This window comes from Pleurodeles waltl, chromosome 9 (assembly GCF_031143425.1).
Source record: "Pleurodeles waltl isolate 20211129_DDA chromosome 9, aPleWal1.hap1.20221129, whole genome shotgun sequence".
In the NCBI taxonomy this organism is placed as follows: Eukaryota; Metazoa; Chordata; class Amphibia; order Caudata; family Salamandridae; genus Pleurodeles; species Pleurodeles waltl.
In genome coordinates, this window is record NC_090448.1 from 935,681,970 (window position 1) to 935,704,363 (window position 22,394).

Sequence of the window (22,394 nt, forward strand, 5' to 3'; positions counted from 1 at the left end):
AGAACAGAGGTAGGGTGAGACAAATAGAAATGAAAGTGCTGAGAAACAGAATAATACTGACTTTTACCATGTTCCATCACAGAATTGAAGAACGACTGAGAAATAGAAATCATTACCCTCAAGAATACAAAAGACTTCTCCTTGGAAGAAAATAAGTTAACAAAGTCCTTCATCCTATTGGACTCCCCAGAAGGGTTTATTCAGCCTTTCAATTATCAATTATCCTGCTATTGTCAAATTACTTGACGTTTGTACTGAATAAAGAAATTGGATGATTTGTGTCCTAATCATAGATATTCAACTTGAGTGAATGGTAGTTAGATTGGGCTACAAAATGTTTATGTATGGGCACACAAATCTTGTATGCTAGATAAAAGGTGAGTCATAAAAACAGTATTAAGAAAATATGCATGGCTGATACCAGACTGCTCATGCTCGTACACACACATGTCCATACCTCATCACTCTCAGAGTAATCATCTACAAACTGATCCCTATCCTGCTGGTTAGTGTTGAAGCTTTAAGATAATAGATACCCAAAGAAGGGGGCAGAATCATTGTGAGATTGCACTGCTTTAAGTCTATATCTGGGTTTTACAATCTGTTCAGGGCAGGACATTTGAGGTTGAACATAGACATTCTGATATTGTACTGGCAATTTGATGACCCTATGAATGGCTTCTATGACTAAAGTATCTGCATTGAGCAGCTCAGGCTTAATCTGAAACCGGGGAAACCACATTGATGGCCTCAAATACTGAAATTACGTGATTGCATGTGGAGCACAACTCATATTACAGGTTAACTTCAATTTGAATAGACTCAAAGAATGATGTTACTTTCTAGTGGTTCAATTGAATACCTTCATTAATATCAGCCATTGTCAACTATTGTAGACTTTTTTCCTTCACTGCAACACTGCAACAGGTACCAACCATATGCAGCCCAGTCATGGTTCTACTTGAAAAAGGCTAGCTCAGCAGAGACAGTCAAGACAAGTAAGTCCTCTCTGTATGGGAACACAAGCAATCCCAGACATGTTTTTGTTTTAGTGGATCTTGCCTGTGAGATGCAGCTTGACACCTACAATACAGCGAGCTACTGGACCCATCTCAGGATGTAACCATTCTTCTTCTTCTCCTGATGCTTCCTACTGCAGTCTAGGTCAGTCAGAGGGCACTTGATGTTTCTTCTGCTTCCCTGATTTTGATGAAGTGATGCTGGTACAAAATGGAAGAGAAGTATAGTAGCGGCCAGCTGTGATGTAACTCAAAATGATGCAGTTCCCTTGCAGAATGTGACAAAGGTCCCCAGAGTGTCTCAAATCTCACTGATATTTCTTGGCCTTGGACTCTTGAATAGCATCAATTTTTCATCACCACTGACGCCACAATGTTGATCTATATGTGATCATGATTGATCATGCTATACATGAAGTAGTGTCAGATTCATGTAAATCGGTGCACCCAAAGCCAATAGAAAAGTGCATTCACTGTAGGGTTAGAGAAAAAATATGTAATGTGTGTTTAGCTCTATTAATGAAATGTAATCATTTAGGGTACATTTTAGACCATCCTCTCGTCAGTTGCATGTAATTACATTTATATGAATAATGGTTTACGTAACATGTACACTAATGTTGATTAACATTGAGAAATGTAGTTTAGTATGTTTTCTTATTAACTGTAACCTGAAGCTTAAATGAGAATTTTAACTGATATTATATATTACAGAAGCTAACTATGCACAGTGCAATGTGAAGTAAATGTGTATCTGAAATGTTATTTCTTGAGTTGACTAGGCCTGAGTCATCTTAACGTCAGAAACTGTTTTTTTTTTTTCTGCTAATGTGTCATTTCTTTTCAGGTATTTTACAATAAATTGTTAGTTTGGAAATAGATGTGGTATTGTTTTACTCATAGAGAGCTGGAGAGAAGAAAGTGATAAGGGAAGAAGATATAGAAACCAGAGAAGTGCCTGTCCCTATTCATACATATTGCAAAGTTGTTCAGGAGACCAAGGACAGCAGCCTTCCCAGGCTTGTTCTGGGAGTGTACAGTAATGTTTCAAGTTACATCGTGGGACAAGAAAAGAAGCCTGATCAGGTGATGGTCTGATCATCTATGTCATTGATTATTGAAACTGTGATATTAATTAGGCATAAACTAATAGTAGGCAGCGCAGAATTCTTTGAGCTTTGAGAGGTACAGACCTCTAACTTGCCCCTTATTAGCCATGCTTTTCTCAGTGAGACTTAAGCTTACACTTGATTCTCTAAAGAAGACTCTTGACCGAGCTTCTGAAATGGTGGCACCTTCCCTTTTTACTTCCTTTTTGCTTTCATTAGTTAGAATCTTTCAGCCCCCAATGACATTTTTCCAAATTGTTTTTGTCCTGTTTTTGCTTTTTACCCTTTGCCCTAATGTCATTTAGCTATATTTATCTTTCACGGTAGGGAAGAAAGGAGAAGTCCCATTTGACCATAGATTATTTAGTCAGATGACTGAATTTGCACTAGTGTGTAAAAAATGTGAACAGCAGTTGTTTACAGAGCATCAAATTATCTTCTTAATGTTTTATATTGCTGTGACTAAGTTTCTTGTTTGGCTTACCCTAAACCGACTTAATTATTTTAGACGCTTCGGATATTCTATTGCTATTTTGTATCTTTACAGCATGTTTTTGAGACTTTACTACATTAACCTTAGTATTCATTTGTAATAAAATCCTTTACATTTCTTTTGCCGTGGGTTTTAGTGTGTGGCCACACTGGTTTCCTCTTTACACACATCTGCTTGGACTTCAGGGTTTGTCAACCTCGAATTAGGGCATGCAGAAAATGCTCGACCAAAGCTGGTATCAAAGGACCGTTTAGTCCTCGGGGAGTTAGAGATAGGAAATTAGGGTGTCCCATTATGAGCTTATCCAGACCCAGCACAGAATTCTAAGCCCATGGTTCGCTCGGAGGATTAATAGAGTTTCAACATTGTTCCAATGCAGCTGATGTGTGAGTATTAATAGGGTTGCGCTTTGCATTGCTTGTGCTTAGATTGAGGTGAATTGTGGCGATTGTGTAATGTTTCGCTGAGAAAATTGAAGTTGTGTGAATGTGGCACTTATAGCAAAGAAGTTGTTGATGGTTACTGGGTCCATCGTGGCCTAAGATCCCGAGATACCATACAAGTTTAGAAGACACTTGGGCCCCTAGCACCTCCTTGCGTCTCATTAGCACAATTTTGTAATGCTAATGTGGCCCAATGAGGCCAAAATCACCATGTAAAATTTACAAAGTGGTGCAATGCATGCATTACGCCACTTTGTATCCCTTTGCGCTACATTATGCCTGCGCCAGGCATAATGTTTGCAAAGGGGGCATACCTCTGTTAGGGGAGGCCAAAAAAATGGTGCAAAGAAATCTAAGAGATTTCTTTGCATCATTTTTTTGGCACTTTTAGCACTCAGAACAAGCGTTAAAAGGACGCACACCATTGTTTTCAATGGGCCTTGCAGGATTAGCATCAAAATGTTTGCTGCTAATCCGGCAAAGCGCTGAACTAGTGTCACATATGATGAGGCTAGTTCCCAAACCATTGCCATGGTACACTGTATATTAAATATGGCGCACAGCAGGTGGCATCAGGGGAAGTGCTTAGGTTCAATTACAGAGGTGCAGTGACCGACAATGCAGAATTCCAATGCGTCCCAGAGACAACCAATGGGGGTTCCACAAGCACTAATGCCCCACCAAAGGACAAATGTTCCCAGACCACATTTGAATCACATCCCAAATGCACATACCAATCCTTTTGTGAACCAGTACCCCACGATTCAGATGGATGAGGAGTACATTTCAGATCAATCCCAATGGCGGTGCCTGAGAGGGGAAATACGTTCTTGACACATCCTTAGAGTTAGACCAGAGTGGTACATACGTTGATGGTTAATGTGAATGGCCATCCCTTGTCATTTTTGGTTGACACTGGTGCGACCCACTCTACTGTGGGAACAGCAGAGGTTCCCAACCTAGCCCTCTCGGAAAAACAATTTCAAGTTGTAGGCATTGCAAACCAACAATTGACACGCCTTGTTACAGAACCTGTACCTGTTAAATTAGGGTCCTTTGGAGACAATCATTGATTTGTGTGTTTCCCATCCAGTGAGTCTGCTTGGAAGTTACCTCTTCTACGAGTTAAATTGTTCTAGCTATTGCACGCCAAGAGGCATAGAGATACAGACCCATGATGAAGATGTGGCATTTAAACTTGTGAATCAAACCCCAAGTGTCACATGTTATCCTATGTTAACAAGTGAAGATTTACCAGCAGATCTGAAAGACAAAGTATTACCTGAAGTTTGGGACTTTTCAGGAAAAGATATAGGTCTTATCAAAGGTATTGAGCCTGTACGGATAACAGTGAAACGAAATGCTGAGTATTTTAGAATCCCACAATACAATTTGTCTCCTGAAATGATTGCAGGGACTGCTCCAGTGATTGACTCCATTATTGAACTGGGAACACTAAAGGAGATAATGGGAAGTCAATGTAACTCACCCATTATGTGACTGCGGAAACCCAAAGGAAACTACAGCAGTGCCGAGGATTTGAGGAAAATACACTAGATTGTAGTTCTTTGTTGTACAGTGGTACAGAATTCAGCATTGATTTTGTTTCAGATTTCATATGAAGCCGAGTGGTTCACTGTGATTGACCTTTGCCAAGCACTTTTCTCTATACCACTGCACGAGGCGAGTCAATTCCTCTTCGCATTTTGGTTTGGCAGTCATGTTTTGGCATGGTGTCGAGTCCCACAAGGGTACACGGAGAGTCTGTCAATTTTCAATCAGATTCTGAAGAAGAATCTGGAGCCTCTAGAGATGCAATAGCATTTAGGGCCTCATTCTGAGGCTGGTGGGCGGCGGTAGCCGCCCGTCTGGCGGGAACCGCCAAATGGCCGCTCTGCGGTCGAAAGACCGCGGAGGCCATTCTGGTTTTCCCGCTGGGCTGGCGGGCGACCGCCAGAAGGCCGCCCGCCAGCCCAGCGGGAAACCCCTTCCCACGAGGAAGCCGGCTCCGAATGGAGCCGGCGGAGTGGGAAGGTGCGACGGGTGCAGTTGCACCCGTCGCAAATTTCAGTGTCTGCACAGCAGACACTGAAATTCTTTGTGGGGCCCTCTTACGGGGGCCCCGGCAGTGCCCATGCCATTGGCATGGGCACTGCCGGGGCCCCCAGGGGCCCCACGACACCCCATACCGCCATCCTGTTCCTGGCGGGCGAACCGCCAGGAACAGGATGGCGGTATGGGGTGTCGGAATCCCCATGGCGGCGCAGCAAGCTGCGCCGCCATGGAGGAATCCGTCGGGCAGCGGAAAACCGGCGGGAGACTGCCGGTTTTCCTCTTCTGACCGCGGCCAAACCGCTGCGGTCAGAATGCCCTGCGGGGCACCGCCAGCCTGTTGGCGGTGCTCCCAAGGACCGCCGGGGTCGGAATGACCCCCTTAGTCTTGATTCAATACATTGACGCCCTACTGGTGGTGTCAAACACGCGAGATGCTTGCAGAAGAGATACAATTGCCCCCACGAACCATTCAGCTGGGAATGGACATAAAGTATCCCCGACCAAATTGCAGTACTATAGGAAAGAAGTCTTATACTTTGGACATCACATTGAGATAGGTGCAAGGAAGGTGTCACAAGAGAGAATTTCAGCAATTCTGAAAATGAATCCCCCAACAACTCAGCAAGAAGTCAAGATGTTCTTGGGAATGGTTGGTCACTGTCGTCAGTGGATTCCAAACTTTTCCCTTTTGGTCAAGCCTTTACAGAGGCTAACTCACAAGGATGTGTCTAATCAGCTACCATTGAATGACAGCTATATGCATGCCTCTGCAGATCTGATAGAAAATCTCTGTTGTGCCCCTGCTCTGGGAATGCCTGATTACAACAAATGTTTTACTTTGAACTGCAGTGAGAGGGAGTGGTGCGCTGTCTCAGTGCTGACTCACTTAGACGGAAATACCCAGAGGCCTGTTGCAGATTTTTCTGCTACACTTGACTCAGTGGCCTCAGCATTTTCTGGGTACCTTAAGCATCTGCTGCAGTAGGTGTCAGCAACAAACAGTGCCAAAGCATTGTTATGGGTCATCCACTGAATGTTTTTGTTCCCCACTCTGTAGAGATTTTGTTAACACGCACAAAAACATCACACTTGACAAGCAGGAGACTGACGAGGTATGAGCTGACCATCTTGGCTGCACCTAATGTGAATTTAAGTAATTTTACCATATTAAATCCTGCCATGTTATTACCATTGCCTATAAAGGAGACTGATGTGGATGGTACAATTGAGCAGGACTGTCTAGACGTCACTGTGCTGTGTTCCATACCGAGACCTGACATACAAGATACGCACTTCCTGAATCCAATCGTGTGATGTTTGTTTATGGCTCCTGCTTGAGAGACCATGAAGGAAACCTAAGAGCCGCCTACACAGTCTGTACTGTCTCAGGTGCTTTTGATGCCTCCTGGATTCAAGGAGTCTTTTCTGCATAAGTGGTTGAATTGATTGCACTTACAAGATCATGCTGTGTTTTAGACATCTGAAAGTGACTATCTTTACTTACAGCTTGTGTGGATTTGGTGTTGTTCATGATTTCGGACAGTTGTGGTCCCAGAGAGGTTTTATAACCTCCGTTGGATCACTTATCTGCAATGGTGAAAAGGCTTACAATGTGTTGAAAGCATTACAGTTACCTGCCCAGATTGTGGTTGTTAAGTGCTCCACACAAACCGAAGGATTAGACTATGGGCCTGATTTAGAGTTTGGCGGAGTGGGTCACTCCACCACAAACGTGACGGATATCCCGTCCGCCCTATTACGATTCCATAATATCCTATGAAATAATAATACGGTGGACGGGATATGGTCACGTTTGTGACAGAGTAACCCGTGCAACAAACTCTAAATTAGGCCCTATGTTACTGTGGGCAATAATTATGTAGATGAGGTAGCCAGATACTCTGCTATAAATTCTTGTGCATTTGATGTTGAATATCTAAGCGAGGAATCAGATGAGACAGATTACAATCTCTTGATAACTACTGCGGATACTTAAGAAGAGGTCAGAAGAATGGAGGCAGGGATGTCACAAGCAGAGCAGCAGGGTTGGATCAGAGCTGGATGTGTCCAAGGAGATGAGGATGATGACTGGGTTTCAGGTGATGGAAGAGTTGTGATGCCTACTAGTTTGTTACCACCTATGGTGAGGCATTATCATGGTCCAGCTCATGTGGGATGTGACACAATGGTGAAATGGTTCCAACAGACATGGTTCTATACTAGATTTAAGCTGATAGCAGAAGCTTTATGTCACAGGTGTGCTACATGTCAACAGATGAATGTAGGCAAATGAACTCCAGTCGCAGTGAGTCACCCAGAGAGATCAAGAGGGCCTTTGAATAGGATATAGTTGAACTTTATGAAACTGTGTGTGTGCAACAGACTGAGATATGCCTTGGTTATTTTATGTATTTTCTCTTGTTGGGTCGAACCTTACCCAACCAGGAGAAACAACATTTTCACAGTAGCTAAGCTGTTGTTTAGAGAACTAATTCCACAATTCAGATTCCCAACTACTCTTGAGTGAGACCGAGGGTCTCACTTTAATAGTGAAGTTCTGAAATTGTTGTGAGCAGGATTGCAAGTTGAGCAGAGACTACATTGCAGTTACAGACTGGTCAAGCAAGTCAAAGGAACATTGAAATCCAGACTGGCTAAAGTGCATGCTTCCAATTCATTGAAATGGCTTGACGCATTGCCTCCTGTGTTGATGAGCCATCGCAGTACTCCTGACAGGAAGACAGGACTGTCTCCCCTTTAAAATCGTTATGGGGCACGCTATGAGATTACCTGCTGTGTCTGCAACTGCGCTTGTAAACATTACAGATGATTTATTAATTGATTACTGTAAAGGGCTGACTGATGTAGTATGTTCTGTGTCTCATCAGGTGGAAGAAGCTACAATACAGCTGTAGAAGAATCAGTGCCATGACCTATGTCCAGGTGATTGGGTTATGGTGAATAACCACTTCGGAAGTCGTGCTTGGAGCCTCTGTGGAGGATCCATTTCAGGTGATAATGATCACAACAACTGCTGTGGATTTTGGTAGTCTTCCCCACTGGATTCATGCATCGCACACTCAGAGAGTTCCTTGTCCCCTTGATGATATAATAGCATCTGTCCCTGAAGAGTCATGTACAGTGAGACGAAGACAGCAGGTTAGTCAAGCTGTTGGGGATGAGCAAGTGACTGAAACAGCACATGTATGGTCTGAGGGGGATGTGAGTGAGTAACAGCTGAAGTTGGTCACGAAGGGTTGCGACAGGAGAGGTTGACTGTGCAAAACTCAGATGCTGACGAAGGACCTAGTGCTGTAGCAAAGAATTGTGCCAGGAGACCACTGGCCAAGAGAACAGACTGTGCCTGAAGTGCGAGTTCCGCAAACTATTGCAGAAGAAGCAGAAGAATCTGGCCAAACTGACAGTGACAATAAAGGGTCTGTAGTCCCGGGATCAAAGAGAGCAAGAGTACCATGTCGGAGGTATGCAGCACCTGAATGGACATATCTTGTTGCCAATGACTGGGAGAGAGAATTTGAAATCTTTTGTTTTAGCAATTCATATCCAGCTGAACCTCCTTGAACTGATCTTTGTGGCAGAACTGAGTTTAGAAATTGTATTGCAACTGGACAGACTGAGACACTATGGGGGTCATTCCGACCTCGGCGGTCTTTTCAATAGACCGCCGAGGGACCGCCGTACGGAAGACCACCAGTGCTGGCGGTCTTCCGCATGGGCCATTCTGACTGGTGGCAGCGCTCCGCCCGTTTCCGGACGAAGTGCCGCCAACAGCCATACTGGCGGCAGGCGGGGAAGTGGAGGTAGCTCCACCGCCACACCAACAGAACACCGCCCAGCGAATCACGACCTGTGATTCGCTGTGGCGGTGTTCTGTTGGCGTCACGGTGTCGGCGGAGCTGCCCGTTCCCTCCCGGAGGATCACCAGGAACAGGTAAGGTGATCGTCCGCTAGGGAAGGGGGTGGGGGGGTGTTGTGAGTTGTGTGCGTGCATGGGGGTGTGCGTGTGTGTATATTGAGGGGGCGTGTGAATGCGTGCATGAATGCGGGGGGGGTGTGTGTATGTGCATGATGAATGCGTGCATGAATGCGGGGGTGTGTGTGTATGTGCATGAATGCGTGCCTGAATGCGGGGGTGTGTGTGTATGTGCATGAATGCGTGCCTGTATGTGTGTATGTGTGTGTATATGGTGGGGATCGGGGTGGGGGACAGGGGTCCTGCAACCTTTTGGGGGTGGCAGGGGTGGTGGGGGGGGTAGAGGAGGGAGTCGGGTGGGGGTTGGGGTGGGGGAGACCCCTATCAGTGCCAGGGAAGGGATTCCCTGGCACTGATAGTGCTTACCGCCATGGATTGAATGGCGGTCCCCAACCGCATGAAATCCATGGCGGTAAGCCGGGGTCAGGCGGGTTGGAATACCGCCGGCGGTATGTGACGACCGCCGGGCTGGAGACCCAGGTCTCCAGCCCGGCGGCCGTTACCGCCGTGGCGGTCAGAACGGTGAAGCGGCGGCTGACCATGGCGGTAACCGCCATGGTCAGAATACATGAAAAAAGACCGCCAGCCTGTTGGCGGTCTTACCGCCGCTTCACCGCCGACCGCCAGGGTCAGAATGACCCCCTATATCCTGGATGTGATTATTAATGATTTTGAATTGCACATTTATTAGAGATATTATATAGATTTAGAAAAACTGAGAGTGGATTCAAGAAAGACTAACAAAAATATTGCAATTAACATTTGAACTTTGCTGAGAAGACAATTGTGTGCTTGTGCTTTGCTCAACTGAAACACTGAAAGAGACTCTTGCTGTTGCCAGTGCTTCATTTTTATTAAACGGTCTGAGTTGAGAGAGGCCATGGCATCTGGAAACAGAAAGAGTAGCTGTAGATACAAATGTGCAGGAGTATTAGTCATATCAGTTATAATGATTATTGCTTTGCTTATAGGGTTAAGCTTACCTACCCTTGCTACAGTAGACAATATTAGATCTACCATTGCCCCCAAAACACCACCCATTACTGCTGATAGATTTTCTGACATATGTGAGAAAGACTTACACACAGATGCTTCTACAGGAGATTACTCATTGAATGTTTATTCAAGACTGCTCTATGACTATGTTGAAACAATGTAGGCTAGGGATTGCTATGTTTGTATACAGTTACCTGCTTCTTGTGCAGATGAAATCAACTATCACCATCTTCCTTTTACATATGGAGTTGCCTGTAGCTTGTTTCTTAGCTTATTTTATGGGAAAGGTCATTTTCAATACTATTACTTAAATCAGGATTTAGTTTTCTCAGAGATTCTCATACTGAAGTATTTGAAAAGACAGCTGAGATAGTGGGACATTTCTTCAGACCCACTGTGACACTGGATATTGCTTATGCACTCAGACATAACTTGACTTGTCTCTTAACAGATGTAGAAAAGAAATTCATAGATTTAGTAGACGATAGAAGAGACTTATTAGCCAAAGCAGCAAATCATTCAAAGGTGCCACAATGGGTTGAAGATGACAGTGAACATAGATTAGTTGGAAACATGGCTGCATTAGCTCTAGATTGTCAACACCAAGGGAAATTATGTATTTTCATTAAAAAAGCGACAACTGGCACAAATTTTGTAGGGACTAGTGAATGTGCCAATACATTCAAAGTTAGAGGAAATTGGTGACTTTACTTGGATGGATCAGATCACGTTTTTCCTGAAGTGTATACCATATGTGGGAAACACGTATTTGGCATGAGATGGTATAAAACATGTTATATGGGAGTTGTTTTTCCAAAGATTTATCATGTGGGACAAAATTATGACACAACTAGAGAGCCACATGGGAGGACAAAGAGAGGTGCTACTGTTGGCGAAATTGTAGGAGACCTTTTTAGTGCTTTGATACCATCCGTAGGGGTGATACTCAACTCACACAAGATTAGAAAGCTGTCCACCGTAGTTGATAAGCTTTCTACCAGTACACCTGGAGGGTCTTTAGTTATAGATAGAGAAAAGGTTGCTATCAGATCTATGGATCTATGCTTTATATGTCCTTTTTGCAAAAAAGGGGGGGGTTTGTTGAATGCTGAAGGTTCAACAATGTTGTACTTTCATATTAGACAATAGTAAGGAGCTGGAGAAATACATTAATAACATCACTAACCTGAAGGGAGATTTATAGGAGCTAGGAGCTGCAGGTGCATGGGAAGCTATAGAGAATGGATTTTCAGCTGTTGGAAAATGGTTTGGAAGTGTAGGTATTGGAATCATTGGAAGCATATTGAGACCTTTGCTGATAATTGCTCTTTGTGGATTGAAAAGAAAAGATATATGTTGTGTTTAACTTTAATAATTAAATGTAATCCTTGGCGATGTATTTTAGACCATACTCACGTCAATTGAATGCAATGCCATTTAAAACAATAATGGTTAAAGTAACGTAAGCTAATGTTGTTGATTAACATTCAGAAATATAGTTCTACATTATATTCACTTACATGTGTTAACAAGTTTATTTTGTTTTTATATTATCTGTAACATGAAGCTTAAATGAGAATTTTGACTAATACAGAAGCTAACTTTGCACAGTGCAACATGAAGTAAATGTGCATTTGAAATATTATTGCTTGAATTGACTAGGTCTGAATCTTCATAAAGTGAGAAACTGCTTTATCATTTTTGCTAACGTGTCATTTTTTTTCAGGTATTTTACAATAAATTGTAAGCTTGAAAATAGATGCACTCTCTTTCTACTCATAGACAGCTGAAAAGAAGAATGTGATAAGAAAATAACATCGAGAAACCAGGGGAGAAGTGACTGTCCCTATTCACAGATGTTGCAAAGTTTTTACAGGTGACAAGGACAACAACCTTCTCAGGCTTGTTCTGGGTGCTTCCAGTAATTTTTCAAGTTCCACAGTGGGACAAGAGAAGAAGCCTGATCTGGTGATGGTTTGACCATCTACATCGTTGAATACTGAAATTGTAATATTAATAAGGCGTACACTGATAGTAGGCAGAGCAGATGCTTTTGGATTTTAGGCATTCACTGATAGTAGGCAGAGCAGATTCCTTTGGATTTTTATAGGTACAGACCTCTAACTTGCCCATTATTACCCATGCTTTGTTGAGTGTGTCTTAGGCTTATACTTGATTATCTAAAGAAGACTCTAGATCAGTGGTCCTCAAAATTTTAAATGCCGCGCCCCCAGTTGAAAATAAAAATCTATAGCCCCCCTCAGAATTTTTCACAATTATTTTATAAAGATGGCAATGTTTAAATATGTCTAGACCTACTTAAATATTGCAGTAAAGTACTGTTACCTTTTTTAAATGCAATAACATTCTTCTGAATAAAACAAAGGCCTGTTATCTGTGTAATGCTTCTTTTGGCCAGTGTCGGACGCCCTCCTGGGATCACTTGGGGCCCGCCCCCCAGTATGAACACCTCTGATCTAGATTGAGCTTCTGAAATGCGGACACTTTCCCTTTTTATCTCCTTTTTGCCTTCATTAGATAGAATTTTTCCTTCCCAGGAACATTTTTCCAAATCCTTTTTGTCCAATTTTTGCTTTTCCCTTTTGCCCTTATGTCATTTAGCCAGATTTAGCTTTCATGGTACAGAAGAAAAGAGAAGTCCCATTTGCCCATAGCTTATTTAGTCAGAAGATTATGCACTAAAGCGTAAACGATTTGACCAGTGGAGTATTTTCTTAATATTTTGTATTGCTGTGACTGAGATTCTTGTTTGGATTATGCTGGTCCCACCTAATTATTTTAGACACTTCAGATATCTTGCTATTTTGTATCCTTACAGCATGTTTTTGAGCCTTGGCTACATTAACCTGAGTGTTAATTTGTAATAAAACACTTTAACTTTATTTTTGGCTGGGTTTCTAGCTTGTGGCCAAATTGGTTACACTGTAAATGAATGTTGACTGAGTTTGCCAAGTGTGCTTTTTACACCCCTCTGCATTGACAACAAGGTTTGTGGACCACGAATTCGAGCATGCAGAAAATGCTCCATCAGCTCAATGGGGACACCCTGAAGAGCTGCCCACACACGCCCGAGCACTGCAGGGGCCTGCCCGAGTTGCGCTCCTGGGGACCAGACTCACGAAAAAGCACAAGAAAAGATGAAAAACTGAATGAGCGAGAAAACATTCAAGGAACACTATGTTTCAGTAAAGAGAAAACTGAACTGAAAAATGCTTTATTTGAAATACATCGCCTTAGGTGTAAATCCCCATAAGGAAAACAGCAATTGCCTCTGCAAGCCTTTAGAGAGGTGAACGTGATAAAGACTAACAGTATTCCGAACATTAATAATAAAAATGTAGCGGAGATATAAACGAAAGTTAAAATATAAATTATAGAAAGTTACAGCGCACATACATTTAGCATATTTTTAACATACTCCATATATTTTTAAACACTACTAAGTATGACGTCAACAGAAACAGCTCTGACACCTTATAAATCTAACTATTCTTGATTTTAAATGTAGGTTATGTAGGTTGACTGTCAAAGGTCGGAAACTGTAGTAAATATTCACAAGTAATAAAACGAACGGAGCAGTTCGGTCAGGAATGGTGCTCTCGCTTTTCAACCGGTATTACATTTGAAGAAAGAACGTGCACACAAGTGCGGACAAAGTGCACGTACTGCCTGCCAAGGGGAGGCAGCTGGCCCCAGACCATACCCCACGGCTGGGGGAGGAGGACGGCGAGAGAGTCGGTCCGGAACTGCAAAACAACAGTTCTACGAAAGGGCTTTGGCTCCACAGCTTTCATAGCTAGTTTTCAGACCTGGATAAAAACGCACAACGACAGAACGAAAAAGTGAACCCAGACAGAGATGAGCGGCAGCGGCGTAACTCGGAGAGCGGCCGAGCTTGGTCTGGCCTGGGCTCTGCTGCTGGCATCATATCCGGGTTTGACGGACTCCCACCCGCAGTGCCTCGACTTCAAGCCCCCCTTCCGGCCCTCGCGTGAGCTGGCCTTCTGCGTGCAGTACCGGGAGTTCGGCTGCTGCGAGGCGGCCCGAGACCGAGAGCTCATGGACCGCTACTACAGAGTGCTGGAGCGTCTCGAGCAATCCTTGCATGCCGCTTGCTCAGCCCACGTGCAGGACATTCTGTGCCAGGTGAGTGTTCGGTGCCACGCAGCAGTAGGTCAAGCAGGAGGGGTCCCTCTAAATATCACTGCAGGGTGCAACGGGGTAGGGTCTTCGCCTCCTCTCATAATCAAGTGTGAACGTGCAAAACCTATACCGATTGATAACCACCTAAGTCAGTTGTGCTCTGTTATCGACATGTATGTACTCCAAACTTAACGGTTGTGGTTCGAACCTGTAGCTAACGCAAGCAACAGGTGCTCAACCCACTGAGCTGCCTTACCAGCTTTACGTCCAAGGAGGGGCAAACGACACTAACAGGGTAAAAGGTGGCCCATTAACCATGTTATTGCACACACATAAATTGAACTGACGCTCAGCGCCTGCTTGTATGTTCTGTTTATAAACTCACTGGTGCACAAAGAGCTTGTGTAGAGCCTATCTTGCAAAATTCATTGGTGGTGGGGAGCGAACCCTAAGACGAAGTATGCCACATAATGTAGGAGAGGGATTTGCGCCCCTTTCAATGGAACCCACAGTTAATTGAACAAAACACCAATAAGTGCACCAAGGCCCGATAATTCCTGGAAATACTCGGAAACGATGGCTGGGCTACAATTGTCTTTGGTCTTCAATGTCTGAATTGAGAGGCTGCGCTGTAAACCCTACGCAAGTGGTTCTTAACCTTTTGACTTCTGTGGACTTCCACTTAATTATTATTGGAACCCGAGAAGCCCACTGAATCATGGGAATCCGAGGAACCTCCTACTATATTCTGTTTGATACATTTGCGCTGCTTGCACGAATCAATCTGAAGACACTAACATTATTTTTAGCCTCCAGTTAAAAATTCATATTTCGATTCTCAGTTGTAGATTTGACTTTTTTTGTGCAGTCAGGTGCAAATGCTCACTGGGGAACAAATTGCACGTGAGACCACAACTTGATTACAGGGCAGTGGAACCAGCAGGGAACAGGCCAGATTAGCACCAAATATTAACAAACCCAAAATCAGGTCGTACACTGTGACAAACAACATACAACCGTGTTAATTTCAAAAGGGCCACCACAAAATAGTGTGTTTCTATCCTGGTAACACATATGCACATGAGAAGAATGAAAAAGTACATCTAAAAATTATCAGCCTTAGGACATGCAGAATGAGCTAACAGCGCTGTCAGCATGTGCCAGTTACTATAAAAGCAACAGTACGTTGACGAACACCATAGGCACTAAAACAAACAACCCGAAATAGGTCAATGACCAGCACATACGACAAAGAGGTGAAGAGCATTGCACACAGAGCTGTAGTATGTACCATAATATAGTAACCAAAATATATTCTGACAAAAATATTGCGTAGGAAATATTGTTTAGAAAAATATCGCGTCATTGGAGTGATAATCTATAAGCAATGGTATGATATTTGTGAAAACAGAATTTAGGGCGCAATATGATTGTTAGTCAATATTTTTGCTAACGATATCCTGACATGTAACAAAGCCCGTATACTGAAGGCGCATTACTGCTTGCATTATTTGGGCCACCTTTAACCTCGATACGATTCCATTAACGGAAACACGTTTTTGCCACAAGATAAATAGCTATAAAAGCACCCTCAAAATTAGCGCGCTAGGAGAAGCTCTAGCAGGAGATAGAGTCAGGAAATTATCACCAACTTTAAAAAATCAGACGTGGAATGCAGTCTGTTTGGAATACTTTCTCTTTGGAAATGTTGTTCCTCAGAAATATTGCATCGTATTTGAGATTGATTTCTCCAGAGACTACAGCGTTTTCTGAGAACAGTGCATTATTCAAATAACCGCGACATAAAACGTACAGTTACAGACGACATAATGTTCATTTTTAGAACTCAGTTCAGCATCTGTGAGCCCAGTGGGGGTGCTCTATGTGTGTTTTGCTGCTAGAGCAGCAGACTGTGCTGGCCATAAGATATACCACTACATATAATAGAAGATGTTGACGGTCCACTCACAAGGTTATGGAGTGGTCTGTAGTTGGTTCCAACTTATATCATAGTGAGTGGCCCAGGTCAGGCCTCTTTACCTATACACCTGGGATGGAGCCTGCTCTTTACCCACGTATAGATGTATTGTGTTTGGGTTTACATGTGTTGTGTGTAGAGTCTTTGTGAGGGAGGTATGAGCAGTGTTTTGTAAGAGGAATATTGCATTCAGCAGAAGATGGTGCTTCTGGTAGGTTAGTCACTCTGAGTTCCTGGGCCTTGGTGTAGGCCCCTTGCCTGCACCTCTGAGACCCTATCAGACTTTCACCTTTGTCTTATTGTTGCTGGCATATGTATTAACTAAGAAAAGCAAGGGGTAATGGAGTGAATGCTTGAATTAATCTCAAGCTCTTCTAATTGCTTTGAGCTACAGTCCAGTCCACTTTTTTCTTACTGCCACTAGAGAAAGGGATTGACCATATGCACACCAGTCATGGACATGCCACAAAAAGGAGCAGTCTCCCCTCAATTGCTAGTATATATCCTCTACACTATACCTCCAAGTGAGATAAATGTACATATCTTCGGCCCACTCGCAGTGGAGGTCATATTTACCAAGACCCATTTAGAAGGAGATGTTGGGAGGAACCTGTGAGGAAGTAGCCTATTTCTAGCATGGTTGCCCCCACTTTTGGCCTGTCTGTGAGTGTTTGTCAGCGTGTTTTTACTGTCCCACTAGGATCCTGCTAGCCAGGACCCCAGTGCTCATAGTTTGTGGCCTGTGTGTGTGTGGTCAGTATGCTTAACTGTGTCACTAAAGTTCTGCTAACCAGAACTCCAGTGCTTATGCTCTCTCTAGTTACCAAATTGGTCACTATAGTTCAGTGGCTCCATATTCCAACTCCAATTGGCAAATTGGACCCCTCCTTATAAGTCCCCAGTATATGGTACCTTGGTACCCAAGGCATTGAGGTTCCAGGAGATCCTTCTGGGCTGCAGCATTTCTTATGCCACCCATAAGGAGCTCAGACAAACCTTTCTTCAGGACTGCCACTGCAGCCTGAGTGAAAAAGTGCACACGCTATTTCACAGCCATTTTCAATGCACTTAAGTAACTTATAAGTCACCTATATGTCTAACCTTCATTTACTGAAGGGTAGGTGCAAAGTTATTGAGTGTGAGGGCACCCTTGCACTAGCAAAGGTGCCCCACGTTGTCCTGGGCCAATTCCCCGGACTTGAGTGCAGAGATACCATTACACGTGTGCACTACATATATGTAGCTTCACAAGGGTAACTCCAAATATGGTCATGTGAGGTGTCTAAGATCATGGAATTTCCCCCCATTCCAAATCTGGTATTGGGGGGCCAACCCCTTGCATCCTGGGGGCTCCACCATGGTCCCCAAGTACTGCCAAACCAGCTCTCTGAGGTTTCCACTGCAGCCCTAGCTGCTGCCATCTCACAGACAGGTTTCTGCCCTCCTGGGGACTGAGCAGCTCAATCTGAGGAAGGCAGAACAATGCATTTCCTCTGGGAGGTGGGTGTTACATCCTCTCCCTTTGGAAATAGGTGTTACAGGCCTGGGAGGGGTAGCCTCCCAGAGCCTCTGGAAATGCTTTTGAAGGGCACAGATGGTGCCCTTCTTGCATAAGCCAGTCTACACCGGTTTAGGGACCCCCAGTCCCTGCTCTAGTGTGAAACTGGACAAAGAAAGGGGAATGACCACTCCCCTGCCAATCACCACCCCAGGGGTGGTGCCCAGAGCTCCTCCAGTGTGTCCCTGGCATTAGCCATCTTGGATTCCAAGATGTGGGGACACTCTGGAGACCTCTGAGCGGCCAGTGCCAGCAGGTGACGTCAGAGACCCCTCCGGATAGGTGCATACCTCGGGAAGGTAGCCAACCCCCCTCTCAGGGCTATGTAGGGTCTCTCCTCTGGGTGTTTCCTCAGATTCAGCTTGCAAGACTCCGCCAGGAATCCTCTGCTTCAGCTTCTGAATGTCGGATCAACCGCAGACTGCTCCAGGAACTGCTGTAACTGTAACAAAGTATCCAGGACGACTCCTGTGACCTGCAACTTCAGCTCCAGCCAGCATTTGCAACATTTTCCAAGGTGTGTAGGCTCTGAGGACTGCCTGTCTGCATCCTGCACCAGAAGAACCGTAGTAATCTCCTGTGGATTGACAAAGTCACTTCCTTTTTTCTGCAGGCACCCTTCTGCGATTTTGACCGGTAATCTGTGACTCCTCTCCTGACAAATAGCATGCTCTCTGGAACATAGGTGGTGGACTGACGTGATCCAGACTGTCCTAAGGTCCAGCTTTTCAAATTTGGTGGAGGTAAGAGCTTGCCTCCCCGTGCTGCGACAGTACCCCTGTGCACCACGTAATCTCCAGCTCCTTGGGCTTCTGTTCATGCACAGTGTAGCCCAGGTCCCCAGCACTCCATCCTGCGATGCCCAACCCGTTGAGTTGTTCTCCGGTGGAGTTTGACCTTCCTTTGTTGTGCTGCGATGACAGCACTTTGCATCTTCTTTGTCCCTGTGTCCTTGGACTCCCATGGGTGCTGTCTGGTCTTATGTGGGCTCTCTACATTGCTGAGAGCCCCCTCTATCTCCTCAGTCTGAGTTGAGACCCCCTGGTCCCTCCTGGGTCCAGGCAGCTCAATTTTGATGCAAACCGCGTACTGGCGTGAACCAAGGCTTGTAGGCGGAATCCAGCGACGCAAACAGCCTGCATCCAACACCTCGACGTGGGACGTCTCCTGCACCATGCAGGAACTCGCAGCCATCTTCTTTGGTGCTCTTCTGTACTCTTCGTCTTACCAGAGTATCCACTTTTGCACCATCTTCTAGGTTGGCAGGGGCTCCTGTCCTTCATGGAATCTTCTGCAACTTCTGGACTTGGTCTCCTCTCTTCACAGGTCTTCAGGTACAGGAATCCACCAGTTGTTGATTGCTGTCTTGTTTGGTTCTTGCAAAACCTCTTATCACGACTTGTAGTGTGTCCTGAGGAAGCTTGTGTACTTTACTTCTACTTTCCTGGGCTCTGGGGTGGGGTACATTACTTACCTTTGGTGTTTTCTTACACTCCCAGCACCCCTCTACACACTACACTTGCCTACGGGGGAATTTGTGATTGGCATTCCACTTTCTTAGGATATGGTTTGTGTTGCCCCAGGCCTTTTACTTTCTATTTTATTTTCTACTGTTTGCACTATTCTATGAATGTTTACTTACCTGATTTTGGTTACTAGTGTATGTATTGTGTATAATAATTACCTCTAGAAGGAGTATTGTCTCAAGGGTATTTTTGGCCTTGTGTCACTAAAATAAAGTACCTTTATTTTTGGTAAGACTGAGTATTGTCTTTTATTGTGTATAAGTATTGTGTAACTATAGTGGTATTGCAGGAGCTTTGCATGTCTCCTAGTTCAGCCTAAGCTGCTCTGCTACAGCTACCTGTAGTCAGCTTAAGCTGCTAGAACACTGCCTACATTTCACTAATAAGGGACAAGTGGGCCTGGTATATGGTGTGAGTACCTCAAGTACCCACTACAAACCAGGCCAGCCTCCTACAGAACCCCATAAACATCAGGAATCACAGAAATAAAAAAACATGCTGGGCTGTCTAAGTACTACCCATGCATCAAGGGCAGATACTACATAGTTAAGATACTGATATCAGAGAGTGCATTCAGAATCAATATGCTATACCAATACTGTCAAAAAGAAACAACATAACAGAACTCATCTTCTCCAGTAGGAGCCTGCATTCTGTCTGTGGGTGCTAGTAGCCATACTTTTCAGCCTCATGTTTTATATAAACTCTGGTAGTTGACACTAAACTGCTAAGTCATTCACTCTGCTGAGATCCAGAGTGGTCTCCCTACCTCCACAGATCCACTGTCATTCCACATATACTCCCCACACCAGTTGACTGAAGTCCTATTCTGTACTTTTATATATCATATTGTGCTGCTTTCATTGTCTGGCTTGATTGATTTCCTGCACACCGAGGCACACCTCCTGGTGCTGGTAGGTAGGGCTTGCAATTTTACCTTAAATTCATTCCTCTGGCAAAAATTACTTCCCAGCGTCACAGTAATTAATTTTGCTTATGTAGAGGCTAAGGTAGTATTATAAGCAAGAGCCGTCAATGTGTCAGCAAATGATTAAAAAATATTTTTTGGTGAAAAGAAGCTTTGAAACAAAGGAAGATCGTTAATGAAAGGCTTCTTGATCTGATAGCAGGTTTTGTAGGTGATAGTACTGCATACGTTTATTTAGGGGGTTTTGTGCATTAATATCAATCTTGATTTGTGTGTCAGATGTCAAGGACTAGTGTTGTCAGTTGAGGAGGGGGCGAGGGCGCAAAAGGGAAGGCACTGGAGATCTTGTCTGATTGGCTTCAAGGTCTTGCTGGATGCACTATGGAGGGGCGGGGGTCAAGAGCAAAAATATACACTAGTTGGTGTCATGACAGATAGACATACTGCCATCTAATTATATTAGTTTGTTTATAGGCTTGATATATGAGTGCCTTAGTTGCCATGGCCTACAAGTAACTTCTTAGCATCTAAAAGCACTACACTACCAGTAACAGACGGTGTCTTTTTTTTTCGTAGGAGTGTTCTCCTTATGCAGCTCATTTGTTTGATGCAGAGGATCCATCTACTCCAGTTCGGACCGTGGCAGGACTTTGTAAAGAGTACTGCACAGAAGTATGGCAAAAATGCAGGCCCATCTTTGGCTATATTTCTGATGACCAGGACTTGTTGAATTTGGAAAATAACATGGCAAAGTTTTGCCACTATTTGGCACTCAATGATGAAGACTACTGTTTTCCCCGTCTGCTAACAAACACCAAACTGACCAAAAATCTAGGCTTGATTACAGCAGATTCTGAGGGCTGTTTACAGCTATGTCTTGTTGAGGTGGCCAATGGGTTGCAGAATCCCGTCGCTATGGTACATGCGAACGATGGTACACATAGGTTTTTTATTGCAGAACAAGTGGGATTGGTTTGGACTTACCTACCCGATCGGACAAGACTTGAAAAACCATTCCTTAATATCACCGAAGCAGTACTTACTTCTCCTTGGGAAGGAGATGAACGGGGGTTCCTTTGTCTCGTCTTCCATCCTAAATTCAAGTACAATGGAAAAGTCTACGTTTACTATTCGGTTGAAATTGAAAACTTCGAAGAGAGAATTCGAATTAGTGAGTTCACCATTTCATCTCGTGACATGAACACCTTGGATCATAGTTCTGAGAGGTATAGTAGTTTAATTATGATCTGCATATTTCCACAAGTGTCATGAACAGAGATTTAAAGTCAAACGTTGCTCTTTTATGTTGATGTGAATGTTTGAACTCAAAGGTTATGTTGACCTCCCTCATACCGAGAAACGTGTATGCTGTTTTTGTGCAGGGGTGTGGAATTTATTAAAATATCTACTTGTCCAGGGGACAGGTTGCTTCTCAAATCTACTTGTCCTGTAAAAAGATCTACTTGTCCCTTTGGTGCCATGTGGTGTAGCGAAAAATTATGGCAGCAATCTCATTATGTAAGAGCTCTGATAATAGCCTCTCTGATTATGCCAGGGCTACTACCATAGTAGGGCTTGAATACTTGCAGTTTCAATCCCTACTGTAGCAGTTTCCTTATTTTGCCACCTTTCTGCAGATCTGCATACTGGGGCTGGAGGAAGCAGTAAGCAATAGTTCCAGGGCTGGAATGCCTTTGAGTCTGCAAACCTACTAACCTGCATGTTTTAAAGATTTTCACCAGCTTCTCCCTAATATTTTCCCATAATAAGAAAGGTTGGACATTTACTCCTGACAATGGCAGAATTAGAACTTCTTCCAGGGTTGGGAAGAAAGTGGCCAGAGGGAAAATGAACTTGCAAATGCTCAATAGATTTTCACATGAGCAAATCTACACATGCGTATTTACCCATGCTAAAATACAGTTCACAAATATTTTATAGTGGTACGACATGTACCATGGGTGCACTTTTGTGACTTTCTTTAAGAATTTGGGGCCACATGTAGGTAGGTTCAGATTTGCGACCCGCAAATTGCGATTCAGAGCGACTCGCAATTTGCGAGTCGCAAATCCGAATGTAGGATGGTGTCCCTGACACCATCTGTGATTCACAAGGGCTTCGCAAATGCCCA

At 44.0% G+C, this 22,394-nt stretch overlaps 1 protein-coding gene across 1 annotated transcript in view; it reads left to right on the plus strand.

Moving 5' to 3' along the window:
• The first annotated feature begins 13,847 nt into the window (after window positions 1-13,847).
• The window catches only part of HHIPL1 (HHIP like 1), a 152,326-nt gene continuing 143,779 nt past the window's right edge, over window positions 13,848-22,394 (plus strand). The window contains exons 1-2 of the mRNA XM_069208295.1: window positions 13,848-14,276; window positions 20,840-21,489. Of these exons, the coding sequence (XP_069064396.1) occupies window positions 13,989-14,276; window positions 20,840-21,489 (938 nt within the window). The 5' untranslated portion in view covers window positions 13,848-13,988. The remainder of the gene's footprint in view (window positions 14,277-20,839; window positions 21,490-22,394) is intronic.